Genomic DNA, 26,361 nt, shown 5'->3' with positions numbered 1-26,361 from the left:
TTAACTTCTAATATTAATTTAAAAGTTTTAACAGAATATTAATAGCATGCTGTTTTACTAGCATTACAGTGTATTAGTATAGTTATTTGCAAGACTTCATTGAATAGTGTCTACTGGCATGCTTAAGCTTTTATTTTGTAATAAATACAATCTAGCACACCACTCTTGAAAGGTTGTGATCCCTGGCCAGTGGCTGGTTCACTGGAGAGCGAACACCTTGAGAGCCCTTTGGCCTGCCAAAATTTGGACATTGTGTTATTTAACCCACCAGAAAAGTAGTTGAATACCACTGCAGAAGAGAGTTAGGTGGTTAGACCAAAAGAAGACCATCCTTCCCCCATCTTTTCCCCACTATAACTCCTCCCTTCCTCTTGCCTGATGGGGGATGTTGCTGCTGAGGGTGAATGGAAAAGTAAAGCACCCATTTCTTCCTCTCTCCAACTGCTGCTCCTCTGTGCTGGCAACCAGGAGCAGCAAAGAGGGCAGTTTAGAAAGGGAGTTCTCTGGGCGAATGAGGAGCAACAGGAGCAACTACATGACTCTTGGGCTGAATTTGTTGGGGTGGGTTGTTTACTGAGCCTAGAAGCCTGCCAGGCACAGCTGACAGCTTCCTAACAAGGCTCTAGCCTGCTATCCTTTGATCATTAATCCCTTTTTGATTCCTTTGTTGGGAGGCAGGATTAGTTTAGGGAGAAAAGAGGTTTAAAAAGACAGCTTATAAATGACCAGAGGAAGTAGCAAACAGGAGCAGCAAACTGGGAAATTTTGTGGGGAAACTCGGAGAGGGAGCATGAGAGCCAGCTACACCTAACAAACGTTCTCTAAACTTAGGTCAATAACACCCCTGTCAACACGCGCACACACACAAATTAGAGGAATCGGCCAAAAGAAATCTGATGAGGTTCAACAAGGACAAGTGCTGAGTCCTGCACTTAGGAAGGAAGAATCCCATGCACCGCTACAGACTAGGGACCGAGTGGCTAGGCAGCAGTTCTTCAGAAAAGGACCTAGGGGTTACGGTGAACGAGAAGCTGCATATGAGTCAGCAGTGTGCCCTTGTTGCCAAGAAGGCTAACAGGCATTTTGGACTGTAAGAGTAGGAGCATTGCCAGCAGATCGAGGGACGTGATCATTCCCCTCTATTCGGCATTGGGGAGGCCTCATCTGGAGTACTGTGTCCAGTTTTTCACAGTTTTTCACTCCAATTTTTCCACAGTCTTCTTGTAAAGAGTCCAGAGGAGGGCAACAAAAATGAATAGGGGGCTAGAGCACATGACTTATGAGGAGAGGCTGAGGGAACTGGAATTGTTTAGTCTGCAGAAGAGAAGAATGAGGGAGGATTTGATAGCTGCTTTCAACTACCTGAAAGGGGGTTCCAAAGAGGATGGATCTAGACTGTTCACAGTGGTGGCAGAGGACAGAACAAGGAGCAATGGTCTCAAGTTGCAGTGGGGGAGGTTTAGGTTGGATATTAGGAAAAACTTTTTCACTATGAGGATGGTGAAGCACTGGAATGCGTTACCTAGGGAGGTGGTGGAATCTCCTTCCTTAGGGGGTTTTAAGGTCAGGCTTGACAAAGCCCTGGCTGGGATGATTTAGTTGGGATTAAATACTGCTTTGAGCAGGGAGGTTGGACTAGATGACCTCCTGAGGTCCCTTCCAACCCTGATATTCTATTATTCTATGATCACTGCAAGAGTAGAAATAATGCAGGCATTATTTCCAGCAGCAGAGTGTGGGCAATCCAGTTTATTGCACTGAATGAAGCGTGTAAGATTATCTGTCTTGTAGCCTGGTGACATATCTGTGCATTTGATGCAAGCAACTCATGGCCCTCAGAGACCAAGTATGGGCTCCTGAAATTAGAGTGGCTGAACTGAAGGAGCTAAGGGAGAGCGTTACACAGATGAGATTTTCAGAGACATGGTAGAGCAGTCCCATCCTAAGGAAAGGGATAGATAATAAAACAGAAAATATCATAATGCCACTATATAAATGCATAGTAGACCCACACCTTGAATACTGCATGCAGTTCTGGTTGCCCTGTCTCAAAAAAGATACGTTAGTATTGCAAAAAAGTACAGAGAAGGGCAACAAAAATGATTAAGGGTATGGAAAAAGCTTCCATATGAAGAGAAGTTAGAAAGACAGACTGTTTGGCTTGGAAAAGAGATGACTGAGGGGTGAGTATACAACATCATGAATAGTGTGGAGAAAGGGAATAATAAAGTGTTATTTACATCTTCACACAACACATTAACCAAGGGTCACTGAATGAAATTAATAGGGAGCAAGTTTAACACAACCAAAAGTAAGTACTTCACAGAGTCACCTGTGGAACTCATTGCCAGAGGATGTTGGGGAAGCCAAAAGTATAAATGGCCAATCCCAGGTGCTTCAGAGGGAATGAACAGCACAGATAATCATGAAGTGACAATCCCGTCGCCCATTCCCAGCTTCTGGCAAACAGAGGCTAGCGACACCAAATTGCCCTGTTCTGTTACTTCCCTCTGAAGCATCTGGCACCAGCTATGGTCGGAAGACAGGATACTGAGCTAAATGGACCATTGGTCCGACCCAGTATGGCCATTCTTATGTTCTGTTCCGTAAGACATGAAGAACAGGAGTGGGAGCACTGAGTGCAGCAAGGAAGGGAAATGCTGCAAGTTTAACCTCTCGTGACAGGGGAGGAGGACAGAGGAAGGAACATTGGGACAGTTCAAGCCATATTCAGACTGCTGGCAAGTGTGATATATTCTTACACAGTAAGAGTACTATCTATAAGAATAGTCTGAAGCATAATGCAATGAAATATGTCCAGTCTATTTTAACATGCAAAATTAGCATTTCTTTATACTCACTTTATTGACTGCAAAAGCAGTAATGATGTCAGATTCCTTATGAATAATTCTTGCTTTACCTCCTGGATATCCCAGATCTGCTTCTATCTGTATTTAGGAAATAAAATCCATATTTCTGTAAGTACAAGCCTTTGTTCAACTTTTAATTCATATTGCAAACAAAGGCGAAATACTAGACTGTATCTGATTATTACATAAATGTCTCAATATCAAACATAATATGGTATGTGCTAAGTAGGATCCTTAATTGAGTCTACTCGGAAAACTAAAAAGGTTAGAAGTATTAATAGGTTTGGCTTCTTTTTTATTCTATCAAGCTTGCCATATTGGGGGATTCTACAAGTTCTCATCTCAAACACACTTCTGTACCCCATTATCTTCCTTGAAATGCTAGACGGGGATGTGGACTGCACACGTACCTGAGGATGTTGATAGAAAAAACCCATCAGGCACTTCATTATGTTTACACTTGATTTTTTTTATTAAGGAAGGATCACAAGAGATCCATAAGGGACTTGTGAATATTTGATGCAACTTACTTCTTTGTATTTCAGCACTGAAGTAGATGAGATCAGCCAAGGGACGTGCAGATAAATAATTTGAAATTCCTGTCTTATTTTGCCCACCTGCCATCCATTCAATGATACAAATCTTCTGGGCTGTCTTGCACTTTTTCACATTTCAAAAATACACAAATTGAAGCAGCTGATAGAAAAGATTTAGCTTTGGAATGAGGATTTTTATATCTAAGGTAGTGTTTGACTCTTTTGACTGATCTGCATTCAATTCTAAAGCAGAAATCACTTTACAAAGTATTTTAGCTATTTGTCAGGGTAGTATAAGATTCCAAAGAGGAACCTGCGACGGCACTGATAAAATTGAGAAACTGCCATGGGAACAAAACCACTACCACTATAATGAGATCATGAAGTGCTACAAGACATCAATGAGGACACAGAAATTAGGACCTGTACTGCAAATTTGAATTTGCTAAGTGCTCCAAAATATAACAAGTGCAAGGTTCCAGAACTGCTGTTTTCTGGCTTCTATATCTCAGTTTATCGAATCTGAAGTCTTTGCCAGTCTTAAAGGCCCAGAAGCCTCATTCAGCATTGGGACTCCATTGTACTGGTCCCTGTTTAAACAAATGCAGAGATGTGGTCACTAGTACCATGTGGTATCCAGCTCCTTGGAACAGAATATGTAGAAGCTTCCCTGCTCCTTTGACTCTCATAAATCCTAAGCTTTCAAGAGAGTATTTTATCATTTTAATTAGCTGGTTCCCCCCCCCCCGAGTCTGCTTTTCTTTGCTTCTCCTCTACTTCAACTGTTACTGTAAGTGTGACACAGGCCTCCTCAGGCCCTTCGTTACCAGCACTCCCAGCTATCTTCGAGACACCACCGATTTCCTGAGGAAACTACAGTCCATTGGTGATCTTCCTAAAAACACCATCCTAGCCACTATGGATGTAGAAGCCCTCTACACCAACATTCCACACAAAGATGGACTACAAGCCGTCAGGAACAGTATCCCCGATACTGTCACGGCTAACCTGGTGGCAGAACTTTGTGACTTTGTCCTGACCCATAACTATTTCACATGTGGTGACAATGTATACCTTCAAATCAGCGGCACTGCGATGGGTACCCGCATGGCCCCACAGTATGCCAACATTTTTATGGCTGACTTAGAACAACGCTTCCTCAGCTCTCGTTCCCTAATGCCCCTACTCTACTTGCGCTACATTGATGACATCTTCATCATCTGGACCCATGGAAAAGAAGCTCTTGAGGAATTCCACCATGATTTCAACAATTTCCATCCCACCATCAACCTCAGCCTGGACCAGTCCACACAAGAGATCCACTTCCTGGACACTACGGTGCTAATAAGCGATGGTCACATAAACACCACCCTATATCGGAAACCTACTGACCGCTATTCCTACCTACATGCCTCTAGCTTTCATCCAGATCATACCACTCGATCCATTGTCTACAGCCAAGCGCTACGATATAACCGCATTTGCTCCAACCCCTCAGACAGAGACAAACACCTACAAGATCTCTATCATGCATTCCTACAACTACAGTACCCACCTGCTGAAGTGAAGAAACAGATTGACAGAGCCAGAAGAGTACCCAGAAGTCACCTACTACAGGACAGGCCCAACAAAGAAAACAACAGAACGCCACTAGCCATCACCTTCAGCCCCCAACTAAAACCCCTCCAACGCATCATCAAGGATCTACAACCTATCCTGAAGGACGAGCCATCGCTCTCTCAGATCTTGGGAGACAGACCAGTCCTTGCTTACAGACAGCCCCCCAATCTGAAGCAAATACTCACCAGCAACCACACACCACACAACAGAACCAATAACCCAGGAACCTATCCTTGCAACAAAGCCCGTTGCCAACTCTGTCCACATATCTATTCAGGGGATACCATCATAGGGCCTAATCACATCAGCCACACCATCAGAGGCTCGTTCACCTGTGCATCTACCAATGTGATATATGCCATCATGTGCCAGCAATGCCCCTCTGCCATGTACATTGGCCAAACTGGACAGTCTCTACGTAAAAGAATGAATGGACACAAATCAGACGTCAAGAATTATAACATTCAAAAACCAGTTGGAGAACACTTCAATCTCTCTGGTCACTCGATCACAGACCTAAGAGTGGCTATACTTCAACAAAAAAGCTTCAAAAACAGACTCCAACGAGAGACTGCTGAATTGGAATTAATTTGCAAACTGGATACAATTAACTTAGGCTTGAATAGAGACTGGGAATGGATGAGTCATTACACAAAGTAAAACTATTTCCCCATGGTATTTCTCCCTCCCACCCCACCCCCCACTGTTCCTCTGATATTCTTGTTAACTGCTGGAATTAGCCTACCTGCTTGTCACCATGAAAGGTTTTCCTCCTTCCCCCCCCTGCTGCTGGTGATGGCTCATCTTAAGTGATCACTCTCCTTACAGTGTGTATGATAAACCCATTGTTTCATGTTCTCTGTGTGTGTGTGTATATAAATCTCTCCTCTGCTTTTTCCACCAAATGCATCCGATGAAGTGAGCTGTAGCTCACGAAAGCTTATGCTCTAATAAATTTGTTAGTCTCTAAGGTGCCACAAGTACTCCTTTTCTTTTTGCGAATACAGACTAACACGGCTGCTACTCTGAAACCAGTTAACAGATACTAAGTTTAGGATTTTTATATACACTGCAGTAAAAACAGTCTGCATTTTCCTTTCCTACTGTTTACTAAGAAGATACTTGCATTGCTTATGTTACACCTGTAGTTATATTTTAAATATTTGGTACAGTATATGTTTGGAAGACATAAGATGCCACCTTGAGTTTGGTCATTTTGCAGGTCACCTTTTAAATAAAGTTAAAACAGCCTTGAAGGTATGAAAAAAAAATTATTCAATTCTTACTGAAATACACAAAACAGAGTTATCTTAATTAGAAAAAATTCGCATGAAAGGTTTATTCTTGATGTGCTCCCAATCATGAATTTAAAAGCACGATAAAAAGGCTGGTTCAGTGACCTAGTGGTAATACACTGCACTACTATAGTGCAGGGGAGATTAGAATCTAAAACCCATTTGCTGATCCATGCAGAAGTTAGCTAATATTTTGTCAGAAAGTGTTCTTCATGCTGTTACCAGGGTGCATTCCACTGGCTCATTTGGGTGATAAATAGCACACTTTCCATAGATCCATATATTTTTAAGATGAGGTGGAACCATTATGATAATCTAATCTAATGTGACCTTCTGCATAACATAGGCCACAGAATGAAGCCCAAAATTTCTGGTTGAGTGACAATATAGCCTTTAAATACAGTTACCCAATTTTAATTTAAGGAACATGCTGCCACAGCAGGAACCCAATGCTACAAAAGACACCAGAGATTCCACCAGAAGGCCTATAATCCTGATAAGGAAAGAGTGATCCTAAGGAACATGCAATGCTGCTTTCAAGGTTGAAACAATGCACTTCAATGTCTTGAAGTGACCAGGTCTTCCTTGATTCCTGAATCTTAGGCATGCTATGTTATGGTAAGTAAATTAGGAGAAGAATTGTGTGAGGTTGAGTAGCTTTTAGTGAAATGCAGCTCACCTGTGAAAATATATAAAAATGACTAAAACAGGCCTTTTTAATGGCTGGAAACAAAAAGTTTTATTGCTAATAAACTGGAATTAAGCACGAGTTTAATGGAATTCTTATCTGCGTCAACAATCAAAAAATTCATAATCGACAATCCACAAATCCACATTGTGAAGTATTGTAGTGATTAAGTGCAAAAATTGTGCTAAGTTACTGTCTCTTGAGGGACTGAGGCACAAAATAGCATATTCTGCTTTTATGGGACATATACTAATGCAATACTTACCTTTCTCACATGGTTGTTCAGTCAACTGTTTTTAAAGTGCTTACAAACAATTTTAAGTGTCATGAATGTGCAAATATTAGCACAGAATTAATATTTAGCAAATTATTAATCCATATTCTAATTCTATGCCTTGCATAATGACAGGTTTCAGAGTAGCAGCCGTGTTAGTCTGTATTCGCAAAAAGAAAAGGAGTACTTGTGGCAATAAATTTGTTAGTCTCTAAGGTGCCACAAGTACTCCTTTTCTATATACTAATTCTGTTATGCATTCTAACAGAAGTTTCAATGCAGCTGTAAGGACACGGAGAATTTATTTTAGAATCAGTCTTGACTTGCAGAACTACATCCTATACAATATTACTGATGTAACTGCCAGACTTCTTGCAAAGTTAAGCTCACCACACTGCACAGTTGTAAACAGGCTAACAAAGATGAATATCAGTTTAATGATTGTAGACAGTAGGTGTTTCCGAGTGAAAGAATAAGTCTAATTTCATTTGAAAATTATCATTGTGTACCTTATTGAAGATGGGGTCCTCCAACATTGTATTTTTGATGGTTTCACTGTGGTCCTCTAATGACTTCACCAAAAAAGAACAATCACATGAAAAAGAGTAAAGATGAGATGTAACATGCAAAGGTACTGAGGAAATCCTTACTCCTATGTTAATCTTTCCAACACACAACAAAATTAAAAAAAAACACTCCACACTGAATTGCAAATACTTGCATAAAAATATTTTGTTCAGCATTTACAGTCTAATTCTCAAATTTTCTTCCTAATCTACATGTTTGCTGAAAAAATGACTTTTAAGGTTATATTCTATAGTGTATCACAGTGTTTCATCTACTTTAGTAGTCAACTTCTGTGTAAAACTTGGAACTTACCAATATGACACATTGATGGTGAATGTACTAGCAATGACAGCAGGAAATCCCACAGTAATCAAAGTAAAGTCATTTTAAAGTAAGGGCATAGCTAGCAGTTCTAAACTACTGATATTGCTTCACGAGCACTTAAGGCACATATCAAGTGCAACATAACAGAGCTGCATTAATTAAATTAAAGAATTTTTGTCACACATTAGATATCTGTCCCTCCTCCATCTCCCTCTATTCCTACACTGCCATTATCCTCCTCACAGCTGAGGAGGACAAGTTATGACTTCCTCAGGAATGTGACAAAACTGCACCCTGTATTAGTCATAGTGGATAACTCAAAATGTTACAACAGACTTTCAATTTCAGCTCATCAGGAAGAAACAAGCTTGTAGTCAAAGTCCAGATCTACCATGCTGCCTCAAAACTATTTTATGCCCTAAGAATACTTAAATACTGCTAACATCCTGTACATAAATGACTACTTTCTTTCACATAAACACACATACGTGTTATTTAAACTTTATCTTTTATAGAGTACTGAAGAATGCAATCACTCCACATTTAGTGAAAATTCATGTACACTAGAATTCCTGTTCACCTGACAACTATCTTGATTGTCCTACAGATGTTCCATTGCTCTGATCAAATCCTCCTGTCTGATTCTCTGAGACAGCAGTATCTCTCCAAACACTAGTCATTTCTGGTACCATTGCCTCATGTCAATAACTGACATGAAGTATACACTCCAGAGATTCAGCTCAAATGGAGCCATAATCAAGCAGAAGCAGCATATAAAATCTGAGGATTAAGTGGAGGCAATCTAGAAAAACAAAACCACCTTTCAGCAACATGAGATTAGTTTTTAAAGCTCTGCTGTTTTTAATTCTCGGAAAGAGAATGAAAAGGGAAATGGGGAAAGGTAATAGAAAGAGTGACAGGAAAAGAAAAAAATGTGAAGAGGAACAAAAGCAGCACATTAAAAAAGCTGCACTGAATTACTGAGAAGCGTAACAAATGGTAACTTTTAAAAAAGATTAATACCCTCTCCTCTGGTTAACGTACAGATGGTTTTAAAATACCATTAATTCTGGGGGCAGCTCTTTCTAAACTAATACAAACATTTCCTATAGTACAGTGCTGTTCTGAGTTGTAGTTTAAGCTATGATTACATGTGATTTTTCTCTGTTAGACCATTGCCATGTTCAATTAAAATCTCAAATAATCCTACGGTCATTTACCATTTACTCTTGGCAGGGCTGCCTTATGGAGTTCCATAAGAGGGGATAAATGATACATTTATGGGGTAGGGGCTAGACAGCAGATAGTGAGTGCTATCACCAATAAAACAGTACAGTAAATAATGATAAGCAAGGAGCAATGGAGCACCCAAGGAAAAGAAGAGGAAGAGCTACAACTTTTAGAAGTGCGTTTTAAGAGCATGTGGCCTAGAAAGCCAGGGTGTGGATAGAGAACCTTATTCAAGTAGTATCACTTGCACTGTAAATAGGAGCTGAGTTTATTTTGATGTTTTTCAAAACTGTAAGGTAAGGAGGTAGGATTCAGTGGACAATCATGGGATGCACAAGATAAAATGATAGGGACAGACTCAATTTTGAAGGTTATGACTAATTAGGTTGCAAAACGGAATCGTGTGTGTGTGTGTGTGTTTTATTTATTTATTTACAAACTGTCAGCCTTTGAGGTAACTTTTATTACCATCTTAGGCCAAAATTTCCAACAATGCAAGGCTTTTCATACAATTCAAAAGGTGGCCATTTACTTTTTGTTTTGAGTGGAACTGTGGGACTTATATCAAGGTAACACCCAAAATGCAGCAAAATTTTTCACGAGATTTGGTATCTAAGGACAGCCCCCAAACACCAAGCCTGTTCTCCACAAATTTGTGCTCTAGAAAGCAAGTAAGCCAGCTTTCATATGTTTTACATTAAATCCAGGCTCTTACTTAACATAATTTTATGTATTTTGTGTACTATACGGACCTCATTTAGGCATCTTTTTTTTGTAAATATATTTCTGATGAAGGTTTCCTGGACTTCCTCTTGTTTAACTAGGTACTGCCAAAGCCTCTTCGTAGACCGTGCAACATGACTGTTAGATCTATAGATAAAATTAAAACAAGCATGTTATTTATGCTGGTAATAACAAGAGATTCAAATTATTATTAGCATACAACGCATACCAAATAAAATGCTGTAAAAGGAAATGTTCAGGTTGTGACGAATTGAAAATGTGGAAATCCAGAATTGAGTCAGCCACAGCTATCATTTCCTGTGTCAATTAGCGAAGTACAAATAATTATATATTTAACAATTAACAGAGTGCCCAAGATTGCAGTATAAATGGCCCAGTATTTTATAATATACAATATACTTTTCTGAGACCTCTGAAAACACCTAGCCACAGTTAGACTCCAACTTCAAATTTACAGCTTACATTTCTAAGTTTCCTTAATGCTTTGCTGAGTTCCTTGCCCTGATAGGGGGAGAAAATTTAAGTTATTAACCAATATGCTAGGAGCAGATAAGCATAGATAATACCGACAAATACTGAAAGTGAAAACATAGCTGTACGGGGATAATGTAGCATAGGAATTACTCCTTATCATAGCAGTGGCTTAGAATAATTTTGTTTTCCCCAAGAAACTAAACTATGTTTAAGGTAAACGGTAAAGAAAAAAAACAAAAATACCCTCCAAATTTTATTCCCTCCAATTTTTTTTTTTTTTTAAATTACTATTTAGCCTTAAGAACATCAAGGCGTATCAGAAATTGGTTTTCCTGTTTGTACTTGAGAATCATCTAGAAGACTGACAAACTCAAATGCAAAAGTAACATCAAAGCAAACAAACCTGAGCTCACCCCTCGCTTGAAAGGGAGGACTTCTTGTATCTTTCACAAAGCCCTTTTCTCCCAATAGTTTGTCAAGATTTTGAGTTAAACAGGTTTTAAAGAAACGGAACAGTAGTGAACCTCCGACGAATATGCTGTAAGTACCCCAACAACTGTGGAAATCTTTGGAAAGGTGGCTAGGTTCAAAACCATGAAGGAGTCAAGAGCGCAGCCATTTACTGGACACTCAAGGGTTGGGGGAGGGAGGGAATAGAGATGTGTGTACAGTATATCATTCAAAATATTTTTTTTAAAATGAAGTAAACGAGACAACTAAGATTACTGTTGTTAGGAACTACCAATTTACAATGGAAAAGAAGTGCACTTAACTGCTGGCTGTGGAGCTCATGCAGATGCCATTAGGAGAAAAGGAACATATGGTTTACATAAATGTGTGGTGTTGATATCCAATTTAAAAAACTGAGTTACAAATTACTTGCTGATACCACACTGTTTTTGGTTGCATGATGCAATATTATGAGCCTACAGTCAATGCAGGGAAGAAAGTTACTGTTGCTTTTGTTATAACTAGGAAAGAGAGAGAGGGAACTTCTTTTATGACAGTGTTCTTTTAGACCTTGCCCTGGTCTCCTTAACACCACAATGCTTCCTCAGAAGGTAGATCAAAGACTGTCACACTTTTTTTTTTTTTTTAAATTAACAAATGGTCAGCTATTGAAATGAATAAGGATCCTTACTCTGATTGTGGCCAAATATAGGTTTCCCCCTGCTTAAACAGTAAATTGATTTTTGGCATTGGGCTTTGAGAACTTCAAAAATGTGATTGCTTTCTCCACATATGACTGACTATCTTCATTGCTTAAGGCCAAAGTTTCAGAAGTCTACACACACATGCTAAATTGCACACATTTGAGCATACAGTTATAACTGAGAGAAAGTATGGAACATGCACACATGCCAGGCATGCATCTACCTGGACATACGCACTAAATCTGTGCTACTTGCATCTACAAGCAAACATTTCTGAAATTATGGCCTTTCACTTCCTTACTAAGGAAAACTTTAATTAAAATGTTCAGAAGATGTATATTAACACTTTTTTAAAAGTCACATGCTCACTTGAAAGGAGTGTTTGTAGGTTCAAGCAAAGCTTTGTGGCGAAGGAGCGCAGGACCTGCCAATAATACATCCTCAGAAATATGAGCAGAAATTAAATTATGAGGTGGGCCACCATGTATCTCAAGTCGCCGGAGAAGAACTTGCTCCCAGCGCTGAAATGTCTTCAGAATGGCATGGCACAGCGGGGAGCTAACTGGAAGCTCTACAAGGACAAACCAAACAAAATAAACTATTTTATGTCTGCTATAATCTTGATGAGAATCACTTCACTGTCAAGTGTTTCAAATACTTTAATCTAACGTACATCTGTTTATTATACACATGCACACTTTTTAAAAAAAAATAATTTATGAACAAGTGGTCTGGGTGTAGAGCATTGTATTGCTTTTGCTGGCAGAAGAGTTAGATATGGGAGGAGGGCCCTAGCATCTAGGCCAGTGTATGTATAGTACCAGAGATTTGCTTTGACCTACAAAAGGTAAGAACATGGTTCATTAACTAACTTGGGGTAGTGAAAAACATTTATATACAGCTATTGACAACTTTCTCAAATGATTAAGAGCTAAACAAAACTGCTAGAAATTGGAACCAAAATATATAGGTGCTAATACTTTGTGGAAAAAACCTCAGTATTTAAAGTGTACCAATGTTACTATAGTAATAATGTCAGGATAAATAAATTCAAAACTACTGAACAAGTTATTTACAACACACTGCTGAATGCAGAAGAAACTAAAAGGCTGATCAGTGTTTATTATGCAATTAAGTTACTGAATTCATTGTCGAATTATTAAATATGGAAAGACATCTCCATTACTGCACCATTACCTGAAAGATCATGCCCAGCCAAGGGGTAGAAATTCTTCAACCTATGAAGCACCAACTGAACCATAGCCAATCGCATCAGTGACCAACTAACAACAAGAAAATACTCATGAGTCATTGATTGACCTCTGTCAACTTTAAGGAAGTTTCACTTTAAAATAAAATTTTAACATCTCTACTATAGGAATATTTTCAGCTTTTATTAACCAAAATATTATAAAGGGTTAATAAACCATGAATGTATTTAAAACCTTAAGGATACCTTGGATGCCAAAACAAATGAATGCATCCAATGAAGTGAGCTGTAGCTCACGAAAGCTTATGCTCAAATAAATTTGTTAGTCTCTAAGGTGCCACAAGTACTCCTTTTCTTTTTGCTGATACAGACTAACACGGCTGCTACTCTGAAAACAACTTTTATACATAATAAAAAAGACATCATTAAAATATTATATCCATGCGTTATTTATAACAAAACAAAGAAGATAATGCATTCCTAGGAAATGTATGCATTTCTTGAATGGCTGCCATATCATCACTCACACTTCTGCAGTAAGTTTCCAGAAATGCACTGTCAACAGTGTCAGAAAAAAATATGAGAATCTAAGCGATTCATACCTGTACGAATTTGAATTAGAGTGCTCCTGACGGTGTAAATCTGATGTAAAATCATCATCCTCATCATCACTTCCCTGACTCTCCTCTGAATCATATTCTACTCTATTTTGTGAGGTTGGAAGAAAAGGCTAAAAAAAAGCATAGAAAAAATATTTTAGTTCAGCAAAACTATATCTGCCAAAACTATTTCAAACTGTTTCAAATTACTATTAAAATGTATGGTAATATTGAAAAAAGACAGTTACCTTTTCCGTAACTGGTGTTCTTCAACATGTATTGCTCATGTCTATTCCACAATAGGTGTGCGTGCTCGCCACATGCACCAGTGCCGGAAGTTCTTCCCCTAGCAATACCTGTAGAGGAGAGTCGGCCTGGCGCGGTATAAGGGGAGCCGCACCTCTCCCCACCCTCAGTTCCTTCTTGCTAAAAAACTCCGACAGAGGGAAGGAGGGTGGGATGTGGAATAGAAATGAGCAACACATCTCGAAGAACACCAGTTAACGGAAAAGATAACTGTCTTTTCTTCTTTGAGGGATTGCTCATGTGTATTCAACAATAGGTGACTCCAAGCTATATCTGTTGGAGGTGGGTAGGAGTTCACAAGTTTCCAGGATAGAGCACAGCCCTGCAGAACCCAGCGTCATCCCTGGTTTGGGGGATGATTGCATAGTGCGAAGTGAATCTGGGAACCGAAGACCACGTGGCAGCCCTACAAATGTCCTGGATGGGGAAATGGGCCACAAAGGTAGCCAACCAAGCCTGCACCCCAGTAAAGTGTGCCCTCACAATGGGTGGCAGGGGGACACCCACCAGCTCATAACAGAAACGGATGCACAAAGTGATCTGATTGGAAAGCCGCTGAGTGGAAATCGGCTCGCCCCTCATGCACTCAGCCGAGGTGACAAACAGTTGCAAGGACTTTCTGAATGGCTTGGTCTGCTCGAGGTAGAAAACCAGAGCCCACTGCACATCGAGCGTGTGGAGACAGCACTCCCTCAGTGGACGCACGAGGCTTGGGGCAGAGGACCGGTGGAAAAATGTCCTGACCCATGTGGTAGGCGGAGACCACCTTCGGGAGGAACACTGAGTGTGGGCAGAGCTGGACCTTGTCTTTATGAAAGATTGTTTATGGCGGCTCGGAGGTCAGGGCCCTGAGCGCCGAGACTCGCCTGGCCAATGTGATTGCAACCAGGAAGGCCACCTTCCACGAGAGGTGAACCCAGGAGTATGTGGCCAGTGGTTCAAATGGGGGACCCATTTGACAAGCCAACACCAGGTTTAGGTCCCACTGCGGGGGTCTAGAATATGGAAAAAATGGTCCAAACCCTTAAGGAACCGGCCAGTCATAGCATGGGAAAATACCGTGTGACCTTGCACTGGCAGATGGAAGGCCGACGTGGCTGCCAGGTGCACCTTGACTGGCAAGGGTGCCAGGCCCTGGGCACTCAGGTGGAGGAGGTAATCAAGGAGAAGCTGGATTGAGGCAGTCACCTGGTCCACCTCCCACCTAGAAAACCGGGACCACTTCGCCAAATAAGCGGGGTGAATTGAGGGCTGCCTACTTTCGAGAACAACGCGCTGAACCTGCCATGAGCATGTCCTTTCCTCTCTACCTAACCACCGAGCAGCCATGCCGCGAGGTGAAGAGCTGCCAGAATGGGGTGGAGGAGGCGGCCCTGGTCCTGAGAGAGCAGGTTGGGCGGAGCGGTAACAGCCATGGCGAAGCTACCACTAGGCCTGTGAGGGTCCCATACCAATGCTGCCTGGGCCACGACGGGGCAATCCGGAGGACCCAGGCCTTGTCCGTCTTTATCTTCTCCAGGACCCTGCTGATTAGAGGGAACGGGGGAAAGACGTAGAAAAGTTGGCCTGACCAGGACCGGAGAAAGGCGTCAGAGATAGTGTCCCTCTCCAGGCCCCCCCAGAGCAGAACCGGAGGCATCACCGGTTCTGCTGAGTCACGAACAGATCCACCTGGGGAGTTCCCCACCTTTGGAAGAGCCGGAGGGCCACTTCCAGGTGGAGGGACCACTCACGTTGCGAGGAAAAGTCCCTGCTCAAGCGATGTCCTCTTGTTCCGGGTGGCTGGTAGGTGGAAGGCCTTCAGGTGGATGCTGTGGGCTATACAGAAGTCCCACAGCCCAAGTACTTCATGGCAGAGGATCAGGCCCCGCCTTGCCGGTTGATATAGAACATAGAGGCCGTTTTGTCTGTGAGGACCCAGACTACCTTGCCCTTCAGGTGCAAGTGGAAGGCCATATATGCCAGCCACACCACCCTGAGCTCCTTGATGTTCATACGTAAGGTCAGGTCTTGAGCCAACCACAGGCCTTTGGTCTGAAAATTCCCCACGTGCCCGCCAACCCAGGTCCGATACATCGGACACCAGCTCCAACAATGGGGCCCTGTCCCTGAACAGGACCCCTTGGAGCATGTTGTTTGGGGCGGACCATCACCGTAGGGAGATGATCACAGAGTCTGGCACTATGAGGACCTTGTCCATCCTATCCGTGGCCTGGGAGAACTTCGAGGGCAACCAGAGCTGGAGGGGCCTTATCCTGAATCTGGCGTAATAGACCACATATGTGCACGCCAACATGTGACCCAAGAGTTGTAGGCAAACCCTTGCTGCTGTCACCGGGAACCTTGTGACCGAGTCGATGAGACCTTTTAGGGTCTCAAATCTGTCTGGTGGAAGAGAGGCCCTGGCCGACACTGCGTCCAGGAGCGCCCCGATAAACTCTATGCGTTGGACCGGGACTAACGTGGACTTGGTGTTGTTTACCAACAGGCCCAAGGCAGTGCATGTGGACAGGAGGAGCGCCATATGATCCCTAACTTGCGACCGGGAGATGACCTTAATAACCTACATGCATTTTGTAAACACCCTGGGAGCAGTGGACAGACCAAATGGGAGGACTGTGAATTGGTAATGATTCCGTCCCACCATGGAATGGAGGAAGCACCTGTGCCCCTCGAATATGTGGATATGGAAGTAAGCGTCCTATAGATTGAGGGCAGCGTACCACTCCCTGGGATCCAGAGATGGGATGATGGAGGCTAGGGAGACCATGCGGAACTTGCGCTTCACAATGTACTGGTTCAGACCTCAGAGGTCCAGGATGGGCCTGAGCCCCCCTTTGGCCTTCGGGATAAGGAAATAACAGGAGTAATACCCCTTGCCCATAAACTCCTTGGGCACTGCCTCTGTCGCTCCTAGACCTAGAAGCCGCCCCACCTCCTGCTCGAGCAGAGCTTCTTGCGAGGGCTCCCCCATGGAGGACGGGGGGTGGTTGGGCAGGAAGGAAGTAAACTGGAGGGTGTAACCCTGGGAGATGGTGTTGAGGACCCATTGGTCTGAAGTTAGCTGTGACCATTCCGGGAAGAAAGTACGCCATCGGTTGAAGAAGGGAAGTTTTATTGGGGGTGGATCCCTGATGAGGACTGGTGGGGTGCCCCTAGGCGTCCCGTCAAAAACTCCTTTTCCCTGTCTGCTTGCCCTTGGAGGACCCAGGCTGGGGGGTAGGCTGGTGTTTGACACAGGGCATTTGAAATCTTAGCCACTCCTTCATGGAGAGGCAAGGCCACCCTACCCGGTGCCGATGAGGACAACACATTAAACAGGGAGTCTAAGGGCTCCTCCATCTCCTCTGCCTGGAGGAGGAGGCTTGCTGCCACCCTCTTAAAGAGTTTTTGGTGGGCCCTGTAGTCCTCCTGCAGGATGGAGGGGGGCGGGGCCTCAATCGCCTCCTCCGGGCAGGGCAAAGAGGCCAGTGCAGTGTTCTGGGTGTGGGCCAGCACCGGAGGGTCTGCCACCCAGTCGGACTCTGGGCACAGTGTTGAGGATGCACAACCCACCGCTTCCCTTTCTCGAGGGTCTGGAGAGGGAGGCTGATGGTGCTCCGAAGCTCCGCCCACCGAGCAAGCTCGCGCTGGAGGCCACAGTGCCCACTGGTACCACTGGGCCAGCCACGACATTCAGTGCCACTGCATCTGCTGTGGTACCGACGGGGCCGGCTGTTTGGGTTGGCTGGTCTGGCCCATTGAAGGATGGCTACGAATGGAGACCGGGCTGGCGTAAGATCTGCTACTGTCTCTGGACCGGGAGAAGCGGCAGTGCCAGGATCTACAACGGCCCCGGGACCGCGATCTCGATGTGGAGGACCAGTACTGGCGGTAACAGCTGCTCCATAAACAGCCTTGACGGGCAGACCTGCGACGGTGAAATGCTGGCAATCGACGCCTGGGGCTGCAATGTCTTGGCAGAGACTTGGAGCAGGAGTCCGAGAGAGAACGGTGTTTACGACCGTGCCGTGATCGACTGCGGTACCCTCTCCAAGACGTGGACCGATGGTGACGCCCACTGCAGTCCCACCGATATTTGCTCCTTGAGGACGAGCGGTGCCGCAAGTCCCGGCCGGACAGAACCCAGCCAGACAGTCTGGTTGGTGTAGAGGGTGATCCACCTGGAGTCTGCCCCGAGTGATTGATGGGTGGTGATTGGTGTTGGGACCGCTACCGGGCCCGAGGCGACTGCGGAGATCCCAGCGACGGCTTCCTCTGGAGCGTGGGGCCATCAGTGGCACTCTGGGCACTGGCATGGACATAACGTCCTGGGCTGCCTGGAAGGCTTCAGGTGTGGACAGCATCCGGAGAGGCCTGTTCCGAAGGGGTCTGACTACTCCGCTCAACGCGAGTCGGAGGCCTGGGGCTCGGTGGGAATCGAGGACTGCCCGGACATGGGTCTAGCCTCTGTCCCAGACTTCCCTCGGTGCTGCTGCAAAGAGGGAGTCTTCCTGGCCCTCTTGGCGTGCCCCGTGGACAGGGAGCAGTGCCAACTGGTCGATGGCACCAGAGGGTCGCCACATACCGATGCCGTGGTGTTGGGTACTGGTTTGGAGCAGCGTGCCAGGGTCGGGGTCAGCGCCGACTCCATCAGGATGGCCCGGAGCCTAACGTCCCTTTCTCTTTTGGTCCGAGGCTTAAATGACTTGCAAATCTTGCACCTTTCGCTAATATGGGTTTCTCCCAAGCAGCACGAACAGTCTGCATACGGGGTCACTTCTTGGCACAGAATGCCTACAAGAGCCGCACGACTTAAACCCCGGGGCGCAGGGCATGCCCCGGCCCAGGCTCACTGACTAACTAAACTGACTAAAGGTACTAACACTGAACGAATCAACAGCTCTGGGGACGAGCTACAGCAAAGCTGGAGCAGAGCAATTCTGATGCACCTTCACTGGTGGCAAGAAGGAACTGAGGTATTGGGAGTGCGCAGATCCCCTTATACTGCACCAGGCAGGCGCCACTCCAGGGGTCGCGGGGAGTGCCCCCCACTCAGGTACTGCTAGGGGAAAAACTTCCGGCACCGGTGCATATGGTGAGCATGCACACCTATTGTGGAATAGACATGAGCAATCACTTGAAGAATAAGTTATTCATGAATTATAATAATTTCAACCCTGATGAAGAAAACCAGCTTTTTATTTTTAAAACCTCATATTTCAGCACAATTGGCTTCAAAACTAGTCAAGTTACTCTATTTACATAATACTTTACATTTTCAAAAGAGGAATTATTTTCCACTACTTGTGTTTCAGTAACACCTAAAAGCTCCAATCAGAACCAGGACCCCGTGCTAGTATTGGACAAAGACAAGAAGAGAATTTTCGCCCCAAAGATCTTGCAATCTGATTTAGCACTAGACATGACAAGCAAGGATAACGAACAATAGGAGAGAAGGGGTCTGGCAGAGGTGGCAGGATGGAGGGTAGATGAGGTGAGCAACAACAAGATTACATAGTTACTTAAACCAGATTAAGTACACTCACAACTTGATGGTTTTAGATCAATTGAAAGTGTTTTAATAGAAGTATGAACTATTCCCAGCCATCTTGTGACATAGGTATCATTAGCTGGCTGATTTTCTGCAGGCATAATACAGGTGAGTTCTGAGGAGAGATTTGCAGAAAGGGTAGCTGCCTTACAATTATTCCAGGATGGGTATTACATTTAGAGATAGCACCAGGGAAGAAGATACAGAGAGGTTTCTGGAATAAGGTCATACATCATGGAATGGGTGGATGTAGAAAAAGACAAGGGCAAGTAAGTAAGGGCAGTCAGAGTTATGAAGGGTCTGGAAGATGGTGACAAGAAGATTTAACTCTATGAGACTGAGATGGAAAAGTAGTGGAGTCATTCAGAGAGTGGTTGAAGTGGTCAGGTCACAAGCTAAGAGGTTGACTGAGGCCAGCGATACTCAGACGGCTGAGTTTGGTTCAGGAGCCAAATTATCTATCAACATTACCCAAAAGAGCCACAGGAGTGTGAATTCATTGTTTCATTTACTCTCTCTATATACATATATAGTCAGCATAGGGCTCAGCCCCAGCTGCGGGCGAAGTGGGGCTCAGGGGTGGGGGGTCAGACCCAGCTGTGGGTGGCACAAGGCGGGGGAGAGACCCTGGCGTGGGCAGTGCGGAGCTCAGGGGCTCAGCCCCAGATGCAGGCAGCAGGGGGTGGGTCAGCCCCAGCCCCAGCCCCGGGAGGCATGGGGAGGGCGGCTGGAGTGAGCCCAGCAAGGGGCGTGCACAGCTCGGGCGAGCCCCTAACTGTCCTGTTTTTACTTTTAAAAAATACGTCTCCACTGGAGCCTGAGAAACACGTCTTTCTGTAACCTCTTCTCTTTCCACCTGCCCTCAGATGGCAGCTTCCATTACTGTGCCTGACCTGATGTAGGTTCTCCGGAGCAGCTGATGCTGCCCTGCTGTGATTAACGCATGTTAAAAAAATTAACACGTTAATTGTGCTGTGTGTTAATCGCACGCATTAACGGCAGTTAATTGACAGCCTATATATATATATATAAATATATATTTATATTTAACATTTTACACACACACACACACACACACACACACACACACACACACACACACACACACACACACAGAGAGCAAAAAAAATCTGCCAGATCAGGATTAGAACTCAAGACTTCCTAACTTCCTACTCCACCTCAGTTTCCCAGGCAATGCTGCCTTTCAGACATACATTTCCTTGATTAGGAGGGTTTGACAGGAATTTTTACAATTTTCCATCTGAAGAGAAAATAAGGGTTCTTATATCTCCATTAAATTCAAGCCCCATTGGTTGGTGTGGTTTCACAACACATTCTTACTATAAAAGTCTTCCCGAGTAGCTCATGTAAGCATAATGTATCTATTGAAGTGACATCAATTTTGGCAATTATTTTTTGAATTGTACACTGCAGAGTTCACATCAGGCAGTTTCTCATGTCTATTAAGCATACAAGCCTCTTTGCTTAATATCTCATCTCAAACAGAAGTTAAACCTCTAACTTTTTTGTTTGTTTGTTTGTTTGTTTCCGGGCGGGGGGGGGAGGGGAGTGCATCTGCAATCTCAATGAGCAACATTTTAGAACAATCTCTTCATGCTCCATGAAGTCAAATCAATTCAAGGTAACCATTTTGCAAACAAGGTTTATCCAAAAAGCTATAGCCAACATTGTTTTAAGAATGTTTGGGATATTATGAATAAGAGAAAGATAAAACTTGTATCATGATGTAAACAAATTTAAAATGAGGACAGGCTAATTTCTGCTTAAAGTATTGCTAATGCAAGAAGGAGCAAAATGAGTTTTGTAATCATAAAAGTTACCTTTGCTATGAAATAGTCCCAGATACTAAGCTCAGGAGGGATAAACTTTTCCCTGTAAGATGGAGATTCTTGCTCTACCAAAGATGATGAAGGAGACTGTGAACTTTCTTTTGGAGAGATTTTTGATGAAAGCACAAAACTTTTTTGTTGCTTCTTACCATTGTCTACAGAAGAAACTAAAAAGACAAAAAAAATATGAAAAGGAGAAATGAATATTCATTGTAAAAGGGTAACACACACCTCTGTTATACGTTTCCAAGATTTTTTTTTACCATCTCTTTAAAAAGTATTTCCTTTTACTGTATTAATACTCAAACAGTATTTGAAACAAACCTCCAAAGTTTTCATATAGTATTCTGTGTTAAAGGGGAAAACCACTAGTCTTCAAACTTAAAAAATCTCCAGTCAATCACATCCTTCAACAAATAAGTTACTATTTATTAGGTTAATATCTTTAATTTCATGGTCAGAGATCATCAAAATGTACACATGCAAGATGACAGTGGTATAGCTTCAGAATTCTTCTGATACAAGTATTTAGCAATGCAACTTTAATGTTGTATTAAACACTTGGGGGGGGGGGGAAGAGCGATGTTCACAGTTGCAGAACTAATGAGCACCAGTCAGCAAAGGCAATACTATTCATTAATGTCATTAGTTAACTGCAAACATGTAGGCTAAACAGACACTAGCTGACGAAATGCAGCTTATTTTTTATAGGCTACTGGTTTTAGCCTCAATAGATGTTTGGAAGAGGGAGGGTGCTAACAGCAAAAGATCTCTCAAAACTCACAATGGTGCCCCAAATAATTAGGTAGTTTAAAAATAAATGTCCAATAGGTAAGATTCTGGAGCTGAAGCAAGACAAATTTAGTGCTCTAAATACAGCTGCGGCAGGAGGTTTGAAAGATCACCCACTGCAGTTACAACAGGAGATGAGAAGCTATGGCCATATTCTGACAGGTCTGACCATGCTTTCTGTGCAACAAAGCAAAGAGGAAACCATCAGAAGAACAGAGAACCCAGATAAAAGAAAAAGATTCCTCACCTTCTTATAACTGTTTATTGAGATGTGTTGCATATACTTCTTATACTAGGTGCGTGTGTGCGTGCATGTCTCATGTACCATGCCAGAGAGTTTTCCATAGCAGTACCCTAGCGGCAGCTACGCCTGCTCTCTGATATTACACATGCTTTGAACAGAAGGTATAATGGCAGAGCCACCCTGCTCACCTTTCAGTTCCTTTGAACTGGACTCAGGAAACAGAGTGATGCACTGGGGCAGGAGGGTGGGTTGTGTAATGGACATATGCAACATATCTCCAAGACAAATAGTTATAAAAAGGTGAATAACCATTTTCTCTTCAACTGGTTGCACATATCCATTACTCTGGTTGACTTCTAAGCAGTTTGCAATGGAGGTGGGGAGCTAGGTGTGATGGTGCACCCCTTAAGGCTTTATGGAAATATACTTATGAATGTATATATGACATAACTAGAATGTGTTTTATGCTACACATGCCATGTAACATATCTCTAAAGGTTATGATCTATTGAATCTATTAATCCTATCTGTATACATGTATCATTTTTGTATTTTAAGTTATGAATATTGGCTGCATACTTGTTTGATTTTGAGTAGGTTTTAGTGAAGACTATTCTCAGTAAGTGCCCAATCAAGAAGCCCTTAAGCCAACAATGAACTTGGAGATGCCAATCCAAATCTGAGCTTTCCCAGGAATGTGGCTTGGCTAGTAAGGAATTCAGTCATGCATGGACGTGCGACTTGCCCAGGTGACTCCAAAATTCCATTTTGTAGCTGGACTTTGCATAGGAGAGAGGAGGGGGTCTCCACCCACAAGAAAAAGTCTATTTAAACCTCTGGGAGACCCCTCCATTTTGTCTTCAGCTAGCTAAAGAGAGAGCCTCTCCACCCCCAAAGAAAGAAACTGGAACAAAGGACAGTAACTACAGGGGAGCTGGTGGTGGTGAGCGATTACTGGACCCAGACTAGAAGTCTCCTAGAAGTCTAGTCTGTAAAAGGAAGCTTACTGGGTGAGGATTTTATCTGTATTCAGTTTTATTACTGTACTAGGCTTAGACTTGCGTGTTTTATTTTATTTTGTAATTCACTTTGTTCTGTCTATTACAACTTGGAACCACTTAAATCCTACTTTCTGTATTTAATAAAGCCACTTTTTACTTATTAATTAACCCAGAGTATGCATTAATACCTTGGGGGTGGGGGCAGCTGTGCATCTCTCTCCATCAGTGTTATACAGGGTGAACAATTTATGAGTTTACCCTGTATAAGCTTTATACAGGATAAAACGGATTTATCTGAGGTTTGGATCCCATTGGGAGTTGGGCATCTTAGTGTAAAGGACAGGAAAACTTTCTAAGCTGCTTTCAATTAAGCCTACAGCTGTTAGGGGACATGATTCATACTTGGGCCTAGGTTTGCAGCAGGCTAACGGGTCTGGCTCAAACCAGGTAGGGCTCTGAAGTCCTAAGCTGACAGGACAAGAAAGCAGGAGCAGAAATAGTCTTGGCACATCAAGTGGCAAAGGGGTTTCTGTGATCCCGTCACACTAGTATTCTCACCAGAAGAGGGACAGCAGAACTGCTTTCCCCATATTTGCAACCTCTCTCAATGTGGTAGTAATCACATAATGTCTAGCAAAGGCATGGACTGAAGACCACATGACCACTCTACAGATGTCCACAACAGGAATATTTCCCACAAATGCCATAGAGGCTGAGCATGCTCCAGCTGAATGTGAAGACAGCTTTTCTGGTGTGTCAATGCCCTTGATCTTGTAGCACATGACAATACAGCTGGTGATGCACAGGACAGTTATTCCTGAAGATGTCTTTCATTCATTCCACAAAGGAGACCGACACCTGAATAGGGACTCAAAAAGGTTTTGCTCCTTCCAGATAAAGAAAGCCGGCTCAGTGAACATCCAGAGTGCGTGGCTTTGAAAAGAAAACTGGTAAATATATTTTGATTGGCTGAGGTGGAAATAAGATATTACTTTTGCTCAGGGTTTGGCCTATGCTGTATCTTATCCTTTTAAAAAAAAAAGCGTATCGAGGATCTGTCAGAGCATGTAGCTTCTTTACTCTTCTTGCTGAAGTGATGGCTATTTGAAAAGCCAACTCTGCTGAGAGGTGTGACAACAAACAGGTGCCTAACAGTTCAAAAAGAGGACCCATAAGGGCTGAAAACACTAAATTTAAAATCCCATGTGGAATAGGGTCTCTGATGGGTGAAAACAACCTAAGGAACCTGGTAGTCAGAGTGTTAGAGAATACATGAGGGTGAAATGTTGAAATTGTGGCCAGGTTCACTTTAATAGAGCTGACTGCCAGACTAAGTGTAACAAATAATCAAATATATTTTGTAGACTGTGTCGGAGACACCCAGACATACACTTCCACTTACTAAGTTAAGTAGCCCTTGTGGATGGGTTTTCTACTATTATGTAGGACATTCTGGACTGCCACAAAACAGAGTGCCCTCCTGGGTTTATTCACTAAGGAACCAGGCTGTGAGGTGTAGTGACTGAAGGTTCGGATGCAATACCTGCCTGTGACTCTGTGATATAAAGGTCTTTGACAAAAAGCATAGTTAAGATTTCCTTGATGGACAATGTGAGCAGGTCTGATAACCAAGGCTACATTACCCAGCTTACGAGTGTTATTCTGTCTCATTCTGGCTTCAGCTTGAAAATGACCTGGAAATCAGCAGCACTGGAGGGTAAGCAAAGAGCAAGTCCTTGTCCCAGAGAAGAGAAATGTATCTGATATGAACCCGAAGCTGTGACCTATCCTTGAACAGAGGAGGGGCATTCCCGGTTCTGACTGGTTGCAATTAAGTAGTCCTATTTGAAATATTTACTTTAGTACAGTCATGTTGAGAGACCATTTGTGATCCAAGGGAATGACCTGTTCAGGGAGTCTACTAATCCATTCTGAACCCACAGTAGGTGTGATGCTAAGAGTCCGGGAATTTCTGTATGCAGAAGTTCCAGAGCCTGACTGCCTCCTGGCACAGGCTGTTCAATTTGGCACTCCCTGATTGTTGAAGTGTAACACCACCATGGTGGTGGTGTCGGTAAGTATTTGGATATCCCTGCCCTGTATATATATGAAGTAGAAAATGGTGGCATGCTCTGGCAATGCCCCTAACTCTGAAATGTTTACGTGCAGCCTTGCCTCCATAGTGGACCACAAACCCCGAGTATGCAGGTCTCCCAGATGCACTCCCTATCCCATGGTTAAAACATCTGTTATCAAAGTCATACGGGGAAGAGACTGGGAGAACAAGGCACCCCTACAGACATTGTCTTGGTTCATCCACCAATCCAGGGATGATAGGACCTTGTCTGAGATGCATTCTAGTATGTCCAGGGGATATATCCGAGGGCGATACATTGACTTGAGCCTCTGTAATCCTCTGATATGTAGCCAGTCATGGTGATGGAAGGGGGTCATATACATGTACTTAACATATGCCCCAGGAGCCTGAGGCAATTCTTCGCTGAGGTCAAGCCCTTAGATGACACACAAGGGTCTCGTAAAGCTACAATACTTGGTATTGGCAGAAGAGACTTCGCTAGGATAGAATCCAGGACTGCCCCGATAGATTTTATTCTCTGCAGGGGTGAGGGGATAGATTTCTCTTTGTTCACTTCCAGGGCTTAGAGCATGAAAACAGAGTGTTTGATGGATACTTCTATCTACCTGTTGACGGGAGCAATCCCAGACCAGCCAATAATCCAGGTACAGACATCTGTGATGGAGGTAGGCTGCTACCACTGCCATGCCATCTGGTAAAAACCCTTGGTGTGGAAGACGGGCTGAAGGATATGAACTGAAAGTGGTCTCCTACTCCCATGAACCTTTGAAATTTCCTCTGGTCATGGTGGATTGCCACATGGAAATATGCAACCATGGAATTGAGGGTACTATACCAATCTTCTGGATCTAGCAAAGAGATAATAGAAAAGGAAACCATATAGTATTATAGCTTGTTTAAATTCTGAAGAGCCATGGTATTGCTCTGGGTATTAGGAGGCAGCGGGAGTAGA

General features: G+C 43.3%; 1 protein-coding gene across 6 annotated transcripts in view; it reads right to left on the bottom strand.

Moving 5' to 3' along the window:
- DMXL1 (Dmx like 1) overlaps positions 1 to 26,361 on the bottom strand; it is a 146,427-nt gene that overhangs the window by 19,645 nt on the left and 100,421 nt on the right. For 3 of the 6 annotated variants that reach the window (XM_038401733.2, XM_043514928.1, XM_038401731.2), the window contains 7 exons: positions 21,266 to 21,441; positions 13,589 to 13,716; positions 12,974 to 13,059; positions 12,146 to 12,347; positions 10,157 to 10,274; positions 7,793 to 7,855; positions 2,862 to 2,948 (listed from right to left, as the gene is read on the bottom strand). In XM_038401733.2, the coding sequence (XP_038257661.1) occupies positions 2,862 to 2,948; positions 7,793 to 7,855; positions 10,157 to 10,274; positions 12,146 to 12,347; positions 12,974 to 13,059; positions 13,589 to 13,716; positions 21,266 to 21,441 (860 nt within the window). Of the gene's footprint in view, positions 1 to 2,861; positions 2,949 to 7,792; positions 7,856 to 10,156; positions 10,275 to 12,145; positions 12,348 to 12,973; positions 13,060 to 13,588; positions 13,717 to 17,560; positions 18,104 to 21,265; positions 21,442 to 26,361 lie in introns of those variants that run through there. The other 3 variants (XM_043514929.1, XM_043514930.1, XM_043514933.1) reach the window with 3 other exon arrangements.

The sequence above is a fragment of the Dermochelys coriacea genome, chromosome 5 (assembly GCF_009764565.3).
Source record: "Dermochelys coriacea isolate rDerCor1 chromosome 5, rDerCor1.pri.v4, whole genome shotgun sequence".
In the NCBI taxonomy this organism is placed as follows: Eukaryota; Metazoa; Chordata; order Testudines; family Dermochelyidae; genus Dermochelys; species Dermochelys coriacea.
This window is presented reverse-complemented; position numbering and strand designations above follow the sequence as displayed.